This window comes from Octodon degus, unplaced genomic scaffold, assembly GCF_000260255.1.
Source record: "Octodon degus isolate 3935 unplaced genomic scaffold, OctDeg1.0 scaffold00010, whole genome shotgun sequence".
Lineage (NCBI taxonomy): Eukaryota > Metazoa > Chordata > Mammalia > Rodentia > Octodontidae > Octodon > Octodon degus.
The window spans coordinates 20,875,169-20,888,824 of record NW_004524586.1 but is presented as its reverse complement, the minus strand read 5'-3'; the positions used below and the strand labels follow the sequence as shown (position 1 = coordinate 20,888,824).

At 36.2% G+C, this 13,656-nt stretch overlaps 1 protein-coding gene across 2 annotated transcripts in view; it reads left to right on the top strand.

Annotated features, from left to right (window-relative positions):
• Window positions 1-8,217, top strand: part of Bub3 (BUB3, mitotic checkpoint protein) — a 13,535-nt gene extending 5,318 nt beyond the window's left edge. The window contains exons 5-8 of one of the 2 annotated variants that reach the window (XM_004625597.2): window positions 2,988-3,146; window positions 4,750-4,927; window positions 5,169-5,385; window positions 7,599-8,217. In XM_004625597.2, coding sequence (XP_004625654.1) covers window positions 2,988-3,146; window positions 4,750-4,927; window positions 5,169-5,385; window positions 7,599-7,608 — 564 coding nt within the window. In that variant the 3' untranslated portion in view covers window positions 7,609-8,217. Of the gene's footprint in view, window positions 1-2,987; window positions 3,147-4,749; window positions 4,928-5,168; window positions 5,386-6,365 lie in introns of both variants that reach the window. The other variant, XM_004625596.2, reaches the window with a different exon arrangement.
• Window positions 8,218-13,656: the final 5,439 nt, after the last annotated feature.

Sequence of the window (13,656 nt, the reverse complement as noted above, 5' to 3'; positions counted from 1 at the left end):
TTAAAAGTGTATTACATTAAAAGCCACATTATCATCAAAATAACCCTCCCAAAATAGTCTCCTTTAGTCAAATGCACGTATTCCATTGTTCTTGCCACTTTCTGAAGCAGTTCTGGAAGTCCTCTTTCATGTGTGTCTGTATGGTTTTTTTTTTTTGGCGGAACCGGGGATTTTACTCAGATACTTGGGCTTGCCAGGGAAGCGCTTATTCCACTGAGCTATCTCCCTGGCCCATGTGTGTCTGTATGTTGTTGTACTATTATGGCTGCCTCACCTGATCAAAACATTCACTTTTCATGTTTTCTTTTTTTGGTATTGGGGATCGAACTCAGGACCTTGCTCTTGCCAAGTAGGCACTTAGGCTGCTGAGCATTCTCCCCTACCTCATTCGTGGTCATTTTATCTTTGGGGAATAGCCAGAAGTTGCAGTGTTAGATGCCAGTTGAGAATAAGGTGTATGAGAACACATCATGACCTTTTTTTGGGGGAGGGGCTTAGCCCACCCCGGGGGGTGTATGAGAACACATCATGACCTTTTTTTGGGGAGGGCTTAGCCAACCCCGGGGGTGGGGGGGGGTGCTAGCGCGGCATGTGGTGCTGGGATCAAACTGCAGTCCCAGCACCTGCTTAAGCTGGCCTAAGCAGACGCTTTAGACTGCTGAGCTATCTCGCTGGCCCACATCATGACGTCTTTACAGGCTTGTTTTTCTATTGGATGACCTCAGCAGCCACAGCAGCATTCATTGTATTTTTCATGTTCCAACCTAGAGACAAGAAAGGGCTTTCAGAACTACTTAAGAATGTGGCAAGAGCAGTGGGATAACTGTCTGAAGTGAGAATATTTTGTGGGAGATCAATAGCAGTATCTTTTACTATAATACTTTATAAATTTTCACTATATATTTTGATAACACCTTGTATATATAAATACTGAAAGATGTAGTTTGAAGATTATTAGTGAATGGAACTTTTTAAAACTAAAACTTTTAGCCTTTTGATCTGTATTATGAAAGTATAGTTTAGCATTCTTGTTATATCCTCATCAGACTATACCAGGTGGTAGTTAATTTTAAAGATTGATTATTTTCGCAGTTTAAAGGTATACTTCACTTGAGTCTGTTTCCTCAGTTTAAATATACTATTCTGTTCCCGTTAGCCATTATTGCATACAGTAGTGCATCCAAAGAGCCATTATTTTTGTCATATCACAGTTGAATCTACTCCTGGCAAGACCTTTGTTCAGAATAAAATAATTGCATTGTTTCTAGTTTTGATTTATGGTTGTATGTAACATGTTAAGAACTGTGATAAATTGCTGACAGAATATCATATAATGGACAGCCACACTGAATCAAGGTGCTTATTGGTTCAGCAAGGTTCATTATGTCATTTTTTTTAATACTTCCTTTGATAAATGCATATACCTAGTCAGTAGCATGACAGTGGTTTCACTTGATTTATGATCGGTGGGGATAGAAAGCAGTATTAGAAGCTTGTATGTCACCTGTATAGTAAAGATTTAAGGTAAAGTTCTTGATGTGATTGTACTGTTATAAATTGATTTTTTTTCTGGATTCTGTATTTTTTAAGTTTGGTACTTCATTCATCTTAGACTAACTTCATTTTTCTAGAAATATTTTGCTTCCAAAAAAACCTTAGATTTTACAATTTTTCTTGTATTTAGATCTGCACACATTAAATGTTATTTTCAATCTTTTCAGTTCTTACATTTCATTTGTTCACATTAGTTGAATTTGAAGACCGGAGTGTAGTGACTGCTCTCGTAGCATTGGTAACCTATATAGTTTTTTTCTTGGTGGTTGATAGTTAACATGCTAGTATTTATTAACTGTATGTTTTAATTATGGAATGTTACAGAGATGTCTTACCGCATCCTGGTGCCTCTCCACTTTTTTTTCCTGTGGTGCTGGGCATCAAAGCCAGGGCCTCCCTCATGCGTGTAGGCAAAGTACTGTAGCACCAAGCTATTTCAGCCCCCACTGCACTTTTTATAGTAATTTTTCAGGGCTGAAAATACTAAGTTAGATTAGAATTGCTTATTAATTAAAAATAACAATCAATTATGAAATTGAAGTATGGTTTTCTTTTTAAATAACATGTTAGGTATTCAAGGAAATTGTTTTTGCTTGCTTGTTTTTTCATGAATTTGGTGTTTCTGGTCTACAAGAAGCATTATACTTACAAATAAACTAAGTGTTTTGCTTGCAGAAAATTTTAAGATCTGTTACAAAAATTTTTGTGGAAATTTTAATGTTGCAAAAAAAGCATTATGAGGAAAATAATAGACACTTTTGGGGGCAAAATGGTTTTTAAAATTTTCTCAAAAGATGAACTTTTTGTCTTGAAAGTTTAGTGTAATGCAAGTATTAGCTTTGCCGTAGAGCAGAATACGCTTCTTGGCTTCAAATTTTGAGTTTGTGTGCCACCGGAAGTAGTTAAACAGCTTGGTGATGATGGCTGCCTCGTTTTTTTCTGGGAGGACTTATTCATTCTAACATTTGGGAAAAAGTGAAGCTTTTTAGGTTTGTGAAATGAAACCTGCCAAAAAGACAGTCACAGAAAAATAAATTTGATTTTTTTTTTATATGAAAAACCAGGTTACTGAAAGGGTTCTTGAATTTTATGACTTTATTATCTTTTTTTTTTTGGTTTTTACTTTTTATTCTAATGTCTCTAAATGAAATAAGCAGGTTGTGGGAAATTGGTTATTTTAAGTTTTCATTGCAAAAAACAGAAACAACACAAAACAAAATAGGTTTTCAAAAGTGCTTCTACTAGAATGTACTTTTGTAGGACATTTGATAAAGTAAAACAATGTTCGGGTTTGCTGTTTTTTTGTGTGAATTACTTGGTTTGAATAACTGTAATATCTTAACATTGGTACGTGTGTTTGGGATTTTGTTTGGGAGTGAAATGCAGTTTTCTTAAAGTAGATGGTTTTTAGCAGGTTTTGATCTCTCCCCAAGGTCTACACACTCTCAGTGTCTGGAGACCGGCTGATTGTGGGCACAGCAGGCCGCAGAGTGTTAGTGTGGGACTTACGGAACATGGGCTATGTGCAGCAGCGCAGGGAATCCAGCCTGAAATACCAGACTCGCTGCATCCGAGCATTTCCAAACAAGCAGGTACTGACCTAGTCTTCCTTCCCTTCTTTGGAAGTTGAAAATAACACGGTCCTTTATAATGATTTAGCTAGTTTTTGTTTTGAGTTTTGATATAGACTTTGCTGTTAAGTATGTTTTCACTTAATATTTTGATAACCTTTGTTAAAAGATAATAATCCCTGTTTTAGGAAAGAGCTTCACATCTTCACAGGATCACTCGGTGGATTGAATAAAGTCATGATTTGTTGATCCTAGTCCATAATGTTTATTAGGTTTATTTTATCAAAAAGTTTTGAATATAATTAATTTTACAAACTAGTAAATTAAAGCTTAAGTTCAGAAATTTAGGCTTATACAATTTACTGTTTTCTTTTTGCCTTTTTATAATCCTAATAATAGTCATTTCCTCTGACTATAAAACTTCGATTAAAAAAAAACCTCCATTGAGGTTAGCTAAGGCAGTGCCCCTCATCTAATGAGTAACTCTTGATGTACAGAGTGAGTCTCTTTCTATTATCATTGAAAGAGATGAGTAAATTTATTTATTTATTTTAGATTAGTAAATTTATTAGTGAACTATTTCTGTTTCATCTTTAAAGTTGTAAGGAGGAGTTGTTGTTATGGTGAGCTGCACCAGGAATTTCCTCAGAGGAAAGGTCATTAAAAACAGCTTTTAAAACATGTTTTAAAGTGTGGCTGCCTTTTAGTGACTGTGGGATGTAAAGCAGTTATGCCACTTATTATTCTCTTGGCTCTGTATCTCAAATGATGACAGTTTTTTTTTTAGGAATTTGTAAATTTCTTTTGATAGGAATTGTAGTTATGTGAAGTTAAAGATATTTCAATACAGTATGCGATTCAAATGTGTTTGCATTGTAAAAATTATTTTTATGTTTATAAACATTTGTATACTTCATATTGGAAGTTTAAAATAGGGTTTCACTGAATATTTTTTTCTAAGAGTAGTTTTTAGAAAACAATTTTCATATGTTGAAGGATAAAAATATAAAACATAGATTTCATATTCAGCAAGTTATGTTACTTTTTTTTAAAAAAAGTATGTTATCACTTAAAGGCAAGATAAAAAGATTTGAAAATGTAAACCACTCTTAATGATTCCCAAAGGTCTGTGTTGTGTGCAAACCTGATTAGTTGTAGTAAGTGTGAGGGAGAATGACTGAGATGGAAGGTTGGTGTTGAGCTCAATTTGGATTATTGATGCTCCTCGTGAAGAAAACAGTTCTTACAGTTGTTAGAGAGGAAGAGGCCTGGAACACAGAATAAAGAAATTTGAGTCCTCTTCCGGACAGGAAACAAATGAATGATACTGAAACACTCAAAAATTTTGTTCAAGTGTAACAAAGTAAGTGGACACTTTTCATTATAATGGTTAAAGTACTGGTACAAGGAAGAAGTGATAGATTTATGTCTCATAAACAGGTATTAATACTTGTAAATAAAGTTTTAGAGTTGTCAGTGCATCTTCAACACTTCACTGAAGTGTGGTTGTCATTTCTTTTTGTTTCTGAAATAACAGTCTTTAGTGTGGATTGAATTTGGGAAGTAGTGCCTTGTTTTGGGAGCGGGGTTTTACCGTTTTTGTGTTCTGGTTCCCTCTCGGCAGGGTTATGTATTAAGCTCTATTGAAGGCCGAGTGGCAGTTGAATACTTGGACCCAAGCCCTGAGGTGCAGAAGAAGAAGTATGCCTTCAAGTGTCACAGGCTAAAAGAAAATAATATTGAGCAGATTTATCCAGTTAATGCCATTTCCTTTCATAATATCCACAATACATTTGCCACAGGTAAAATATGCCCTGCTACTAACCCATATCTACTTTTTAAGACTAGAGGATTTTAAAAATTATTTGAACACTATTGGTGCTTAAGCAGAATTATTTTAAAATTTATGCTTTGTTTTAGATAGGGAAAAGGACTTCTTGGGGAAAATGTAACTTCTGTGATCTTAAAAATTAGCTGCTATGGTAATAGTTATTTTTGAATCTGATATTAAGAACTATTTCAACTGTTTTGGAATTACTATAGGCGGTTCTGATGGATTTGTAAATATTTGGGATCCATTTAACAAAAAGCGACTGTGCCAGTTTCATCGGTACCCCACCAGCATCGCATCACTTGCTTTTAGCAATGATGGGACTACGCTTGCAATAGCATCATCATATATGTATGAAATGGATGACACGGAACATCCTGAAGATGGTATCTTCATTCGCCAAGTGACAGACGCAGAAACAAAACCCAAGTGAGTATGCTTCACCTGTATTTGAGCCTTTTCTTGCATTCAACCCAGGATTTATTAATTTTTCTAAATTCATGAATAGCATTGTTGATGCCTGCTTGATATTACAGCTGACTGTAGGGCTGGAGTTGATTTTATCTTGTTCTCCCAAGCTTTCAATATCCGTAGGTTGATAGATGTCTGATGGATAAAATTGTGCCTAGTTGTTTTGTTGAGAAGAATGTCAAACTCTCATTCTTCTTGAATAGGCTCTATTATTTGAAATCTGGAGTTATTACTAGCTCATTGCTTCAAAATTAAGTTGAGAATTCAAGAATAATTTATTTTAGTAAATTCTGTTTAAGATATTTAAGAATTTGAACTGCCAAAAATCTTTCCTGTCTACAGAGGTTGTTTCTATAATATTTACACAAAAATGAATGACCTTCAGGTCTTACTGGAAACCTAGAATAATATGGCCTTGTCTAGAATAGTGAATTTCCTTTTGAAATTTTCATAGCTGTCTTTGGTTCTTGGCTGTTAACTGTTGACTGAGAGAAGCCATTTACATTTTTTGATATCAGCAGAGCTGAGCTTTTTACTTAATTACCTCTACCAAGCTTGTGGGAAGACGGATACTTAGGCACATTTTATACTGTACAGTGTCTTTCCCTAAGTGTCTGTCAGTTGCTTGTCCTCCCAGCCAGGTTCTTGAAGGAAGTCCTTAAGACATACTTGTGGAATTCCTGGATGTTTTGAGGACTCCTATATTTCCTTAAACTAAAATAGCATCATGCCCTTGATAAGTTGATGGAGGCTCCACAAGGGGCAGAGTATTAAACATTCAGTATCACACGTGCTTTCCCAGGGTTTCTTAGAAAAGTCTTAACATGTGAAGCCTGTGAATAAAAGGCTATGTTTGCATTTAATCTGTCACTTTTGTATCTCTTGTCCTGGCCAGCCATTTTGATCTCATGCTGTTCTTTTTTCTTTTGAACTTGTAGGTCACCATGTACTTGACAAGATTTCATTTACTTAAGTGCCATGTTGATGATATTAAAACAATTTGTACTCACCAATGGTGAATTTATTACTATTAAGAAAGAGACCAGGGAAAATATTAATCTTAATATTATAAGAACTTGAAAATAATGGAAAAGAGGTTTTATTGATTTTTAAGAAATAAACACTTTCATAAGTGCATGAGATGGTTTGATGATTTGTTGCACTAAAGGTACTGGGGCATACAAAATTAGAAAGCAGTGACTACTTTTGAGAATCAGTTTTGACCTTGCTGATTTTTGTTTCTGCTGTGGAAATAAATGTTTGTAAATAAATAGAGGTAATAAAAATCCCTTTGCATTCTTTGTGGACCTTAAATGGTAGAGGAAAAGACTCTTGAGCTATTTATTTCTTTTGCTGGTTATAGTTGCCAATTCTAAAGCTGCTTCAGACTGCCTCATGAGGAGGTTAATCTACAATTAAACAATATTTCCTCTTGGCCGTCCATTATTTTCTGAAGCAGATGGTTCATCATTTCCTGGGCTGTTAAACAAAGCGAGGTTAAGGTTAGACTCTTGGGAATCAGCTAGTTTCAATCTTATTAGGGTGCAGAAGGAAAACTAATAAGAAAACCTTCTAACATCATTTTGTGACTGTAAACAATTATTTATTAGCAAACAATTGATCCCAGAAGGGCAAATTGTTTGAGTCAGTAATTAGCTGAGAAAAGACAGAGCATATCTGTGTATTTGGAAAAATAATTGTAACGTAATTGCAGTACATTTAGGCAGGCATCTATTTGGACCTGTTTCTATCTCTAAATGAATTTTTGGAAACATTAATGAGGTTTACATATTTCTCTGACATTTATATAGTTCTCATGTCCATTTCAGTTGTCCAGCCGCTGGTGATTAAGGTTAAAAAGAAAAAAATTATAGTGAGAGTGAAATTCATTTTGGTGCAGTGCCTTAAATCAGCATGCAAACTTAGCTTGGCCTAGTCAAAATAATTCTACATGGTATTTCTGTTGTCATGTTTTGTTTTTAATGTACATTATTTGCAAGTATATGTCTCTGGAGAGGACTTAGATGTTTACTGAAATTTATTTTTGTCCATGGTATATTTAAAAAAATATTTTGATACAGAGAAAAATTTTGCTTTCATTTTTTAAAGTATTGTAGCGAATAATTAGTGTAAGTGAACACATCTTTTGAAATGTGTTTTCTTCATTGCAGGTCCACCTAATCATCTCGTGAAAGTGGTTTCTCTATGGAAAGCTTTGTTTGCTTCCTACAAGTGCATGCTTATCCCCTAAGGGATGTGTTGTAGTTACTATGGCCCTGTTGTTTAGTATGTGAATTTTTCTGTTTTCTGTCTTACAAGAAATTTGTCTTTATGTTTTTTAGTATCTTGCTTAGGATGGGAAGTGTGTGTCCTTGTGCAGTAGTCTGAAGAATTTCCCCACCTCTTCCCTAGCAAGCTCAGTTGCTGTTTATGTGCAGTTGGGCTCTTTTTGTAACATAATCTAAACCTTTTTTCCCTTGCTGCCTAATAAAGCAGAAATTCAGAACCCTTTAATGTTGGATGTTGTTGAACATTAGTAATTAATGTAATTTATTCTTAAAATGGCTTCTGTAAACCAAAAGTTTTCATCATGTGTGTATTGAGGATGGCATTCTACCTTCAAAGTCTACTCTGTCTCATTTAATTACGTCTCTGATATAAGTTAGGATTTGGTCCTGGATACAGTGATCTGTTGGCACTCAGCCGTTTCCCTTGTGCCCCTCGGTGGATCCGCAGGGCTCTGGAGCCAAGCTGCACAGCTTCTCTCAGGACAGGCGTGGAGTGGCAGCCTTGGGGAACCTTTTGGCAGGATGCTGTCCTAGTGGTGCCAGTGTCATGGAGCACACATAGCGCGTGCATCTCCGTGCTGATGAAGTCATTGTCCACATGCAGAGAGCCAAATGACAGGCTGTTCTGGATTAACCATCAAATGCTAAATCAGAATGAAGCCCTCGGGATGGTGAATAACGTAATAGCCAGGGACTAACTGATGGTAGAGGTTCTTCAGTGTGATTGTATGCTTTTAAATGTTACAACCACCTCGTTGAGGACATAGTTTAAATTTAAAAGCATTGTGTAAGTGAAATAATATGGTTTTGTTAAAAATGACCAAATTAAAGCTATGTTTTGGACCTTTTTTAAAGTTGTGTGGAAGAGCTTTTATGGGGTTCCATCTGGGTGGCCTCTTGTGTTCTTGAAAGCAAATGCACCTCCCTGTTTCTCATGTGTACCATTTACGAGTATAGCTACCTTGGCATTTTCATTGGTTTCCTGTGTTCATATTTATTGTCTTCTGTTTTGCCTTTTGTTTTTCTTCCTGCTGCTACTGTTTCATAGCTGTCTTTCTAGTTCTCCAGATGTGGTTACTTTGGCATTTTGTTGGTTTCCTTTATTCATGCTCTTTAAGTCTCACTTCTGTTCAGCTTTCTTTGCTTCCTGCTACAGTTCCCCTGGCCTTCTCAGTGAATGCTGCAGCCTCCAGCCCAAGCCCTCTTTCTTATAGAGGAATGATTTTCCAACATTTTATCTGTGACCCAAATAGAAAATAAATTTTGAACCACAGTCCAGAACACTAAGTCAATATACTGTGTATAACAAATACAAATAAATGGTTCATAAGACATTTGCCCTTCTTGTATGTGATGTATCTGTGTGTGTTTATTTTAAATGCCGGTTATAGTGCCCTGAACTGATTTTTACTGCACATGCTTTGCCGCCTGTAATTTGCAGCAATTGCCCAGTACTTGGGGAAGATTTCTTCCACCGATTGTAGTGTTGGGGATTGAACTCAGGATGTCATGTGTGCTGGGCAAAACTCACAAATTCCATCTTAAGATCTTTGTTTTGAAACTAAGTTGCCCAGGCTGGCCTTCATATTGTGAGCCTCCTGCTTCAGCCTCTCAAGTAGTAGAAAGACATCTTCTCTTTTTAGATTGCTCTTGAGTCTTGCGTGGTCCTGTTCAAGGCCCAGTTTTCCACAAAGTACTCCATCTGTCAATGTACTCCGCTAAGTTTTTAAAGAACTCTTTAGCATCCTCTGCTGCTTAACTTTTTAGTAGTCCTTCAATAATTTTCTCAGAAGACATACTTCTTCTAGAGCCTTCAGATCATCAGGAATGGAGTATTGATTGTAAGTGGAATAGGAGCAGACCTTCACTGGGAATTCTGAGTAGATGAGGTGGGAATATTATGGTGGCAGCAATGTCTGGTTTTGAGTTTTTCTGTGTAGAAACTTAAAAATATATTCCAGGCCATCCTTTCTTCTTGGGAAACCCAGGCTTTATTATAAGGATTAATACCAAACTGCCCATTTGACTTTGCCATTCTACCTTTTCATTGTTTTGTCTTTTTGTCAAACTGTAGTGTTTCCTAAAGCATTTCATTTTCGGTGAAGAAAGGAATCTGGTAAAATAAGACTAGCTTCCTCCCCTCACCTGAGGGACCTCATACCTATTAGCTTACTGAGAGCTTGGAGATCTCCAGTGCTAAAGAAAAGCTCTTCTAAATTTAACTTAGCATCCCCCAGATTCCCTTGATAGGTCTGTTCTCTGTTGCTGTTGTATTGTACGTCTTCCTGTCATTTTACCTTTTTCATTTCTAGAAAGCATTAGAGTTCTGTTATCCTGAGAGGCTATTTCTCTGTGGTTCAGAAGCTCCTGTTGATCCTCAAGTTGTCAGTGTGCTTAGGCTTTTCCTCTTCCTGAATTGCTTCTTTGGGTTTTAATTTGAATCTTACAAGTTTCTGCACAAAGTCCTCTTCTCCGTAAAGTACTTCATTCAGGTTGCAGCTCACAAGTGTACGTGCCCTTTCTCAACACAGGTATGAAGTAGCTCCTCCTGTACCTTTTGGCAGTACGGACTGCCTGGCACTTTGGCATTTTTATATGTGCACATCTTACTCCCATGTTTGTATCAGGAACAGAGACAACATCTTGTATACTCTGACATGTGAATATTGTAATTAGACTACTGTAATATTGGTGGTTGACAATAGTCTCTTTTTTTTTTCTTTTTTTTGAGATAGGGTCTCACTAGGTAGTTGACTGACCTTAAAATCACTGTATAGCCCAGGCTGGCGTTGAACTGGTGGTCTTCCTGCCTCAGCCTTCCAAGTGCTGGGATTTTTTTTTTTTGTTTTTACTGGGGATTGAACTCATGACCTTAGGCTTGCCAGGCAGGCGCTTATGCCCTTGAGCTATATCCCCAGCCCCCAAGTGCTGGGATTGCAGGCATGAACCACCACACCTGGTAATATATGCCTGGTGATATATGCTCTTTTTTTTTTTTCCGGAACCGGGGATTGAACTCGGCCTTGTGCTTGCCAGGCAAGCACTTATTCTACTGAGCCATCCCCCCGGCCCCGATATATACTATTTTTAAAATTAATTTGAAATAGAATTTTGGCATGTAGACACTTCAGTGTACTAGATGTAATCTTTGGCTTTCTTAGTTCATAAGTAATTATAGAATTGATGCTCATTGTAGCAAAATTTTAGATAAAACATAAGAAACTATGTCATAATCCTGTTATAGGGGCTAAATTTTTTCCAGCTTCATTGAAGTATATTTGACAAGTTCAGTATATATTTCTATATAAATGTATACATATGCATGTATATCCATGCATATGCATATGTTAAGTTTATCTAAAATTAGATACTGTGTTTTACTATATGTGTGCATCATGAAAGATTACTAATAGCAAGTGAGTTAACATACTCATCACCTTATATAGTTACCCTTCTTGTTTATGTGTGTGGTGAGCATACTTAGGATATTCTTAGTAAATTTCACGTGTATAGTACCTTACTGCTAACTGTAGCCACCATGTTGAACATTAGGTCTTCAGAACATACTCATTTTATATGAGATAACTACTTATTAACATTTATTTATTTATTTATTTTGTTTTTTTTTTTTTTTTTTTTTTTTTTTTTGCGGAACCGGGGATTGAACTCAGATCCTTGCGTTTGCCAGTCAACCGCTTATCCTACTGAGCCATCTCCCCACCCCCTCTTATTAACATTTAGTTGTATGTCCTTGAGGATTTTCTATGCTGCTTCTCCATAAGTAAAAGCTTTCTTCACCATATGAAAATGGGTGGGAAAATTTAAAGATTTTTTTTTTTTTTTTGAGGTAATGAATGTGACCTATAGTATAAGCCATATGACCTGCATGACATTTGCTTTGCAGGAATATTGGGGGTGTATGTGAAGTAATGGGTGCCAGGTCACACCTTAGAACATCTGTAGCCTGAATTCTGTGACCATAACCAAGGGGTCTCATGGGGTCTGACCATGAGAATTCCTTTATATGGACAGAAAATGAGTTTATATTTGCACCATAGGTGATACTTGGACAGTTACTACAGATGGCTGATGAAAGTTTTTAAGGACAGCTGCTTACATGTGCTCTTGCTCTCCTGGCTGTTCCAGAAAGAAGAGCTGCAGGTGCCTATGTATTTATTGCCAAGATGGTTCTTAATAAAACTGTGATGAGTTCATACTGTACACAAGAATTTATAAAATTTGGGCTATGTAAGTATACTGCTTGATAGTATAGCATGAAAATTTGACCATAATTTATTTATTTTTATCTTATTTTTAATGGCCACCTAGTTAGAATTTAATGATTGACAAGTTCCTTTCTCACATTGGGTTTTGAATTTTGGGCATTGTGCTGCTAATTGACAGGTATAGATGATTTGAACATAGTGCAGCACATGATTATGTACCATAATGTGGCTGCATTTTGTTTTCAAGAATTTGACCAATGTTTGGTCCTTAAGAGCATCGCCCCATAGGTTAAGGTTAGTGGTGCTCTATATCTGAAGTCACCTAACTGGTTAATGTAGGCACTGGGACAAGCTAGGCACTAGGAAAAGCAGTTTGGACATGAAGCTTTCTGAGAATCTTCTAGAACTAAAGGACCATGTTTAACACCATGTCATATCTTCAATCCTCCTTAACCACAAAGCCTATCACTCTTCCAGAATTTGATAGTTTGTTGTATTAGGCAGTGTTGATGTAACATTGTAAATCTTGGAGTTGAGCCTTTGAATCTGGTTTCTACTCTTGACTTTACTGCTTTATTTTGTTTCACTAGCCAGATTAACTTGAGTCTTAGTTATTTTATTTTCATCATATAGATAATGGCTAGCTTAGGGAGTTATACTTTCAGGATGAACCACGTATCAGTCTGTTCTGTTTGAATGTAAAATAGTCCATCATTCTCTGATGAGATTAAACAGCTCACTTTTGTTCTAGATTTTTGTCATCATAATAAATTAGTGTGGTTCTAAGATAACTTTGATTCCTAAGTATGAAATATGCCAGTATATTGTCTTTTTTCCTTTTCCTTTTCTCCTTTCCTCCCTCCCTCCCTCCTTCCCTTCCTTTCTACAAGGTCTTGCTATGTAGTTGAGGTTGGCCTTGAACTCACTATGTAGCCCAGGCTGGCCTCAAATTCATAGGAATTCTACCTCAGCCTTCCAAGTACTGGGATTATAGGTATATTTGCCATGCTTAGTGACAGTAAATCCTTTAAAAAATATTTATGAACTATTTTAAACATTCAAGAAAATATAAGGTTGTCTCCATAGAATCACTAGAGTTTAAAATGCTTAGTGCTTTGCCATTTTCATGTTTTAAAATACTGTATACTTGAACTGTATTGTATTTCTTCGTTCTCCATTCCTGTTTTTCATTTTCTTAAGCATTATTCCTATTCATGCTTGTATACTATTTGTTTACATACAAACTTTGAATTTTGAAAGTTTGTAGAAAGTTGAAAGGATAACTCCTATCCTAGTGTAAGTCCATTCTTGTTCAGTGTCAGATGTGGTTTTGAAGATGTAGGAGAGGGGATAAAGCTGCAAGTGTTTAAGTGTGACAACAAGGTTGTGCCATGGAGCGGCCAAGCCAAGCTTTTCAGTTCTAATAGGTCATCAGCCCCCATTACATAAACAGTGGCAGTTGTCTGACAAGTTGGGTGTTTCCTAAGGGTGAAAATTGCATAGTTTTTCTCCCTCCCATGAAAATATGTGAGTATATAAATAGTTCCTGGGAGATTAGTTATATTAAAATACCAATATCCTTGTTATTTGGGAAACAACAAGTTTTCTCTTGACTTCACCTTAGGCTTTGAAATGATGCTGAGTAGCCTATCTTTTGCTGGGGAATCAGTTTAAGCTTTAGGACTGACTGTAGCAATTCCCTTTCAAAATGGTAC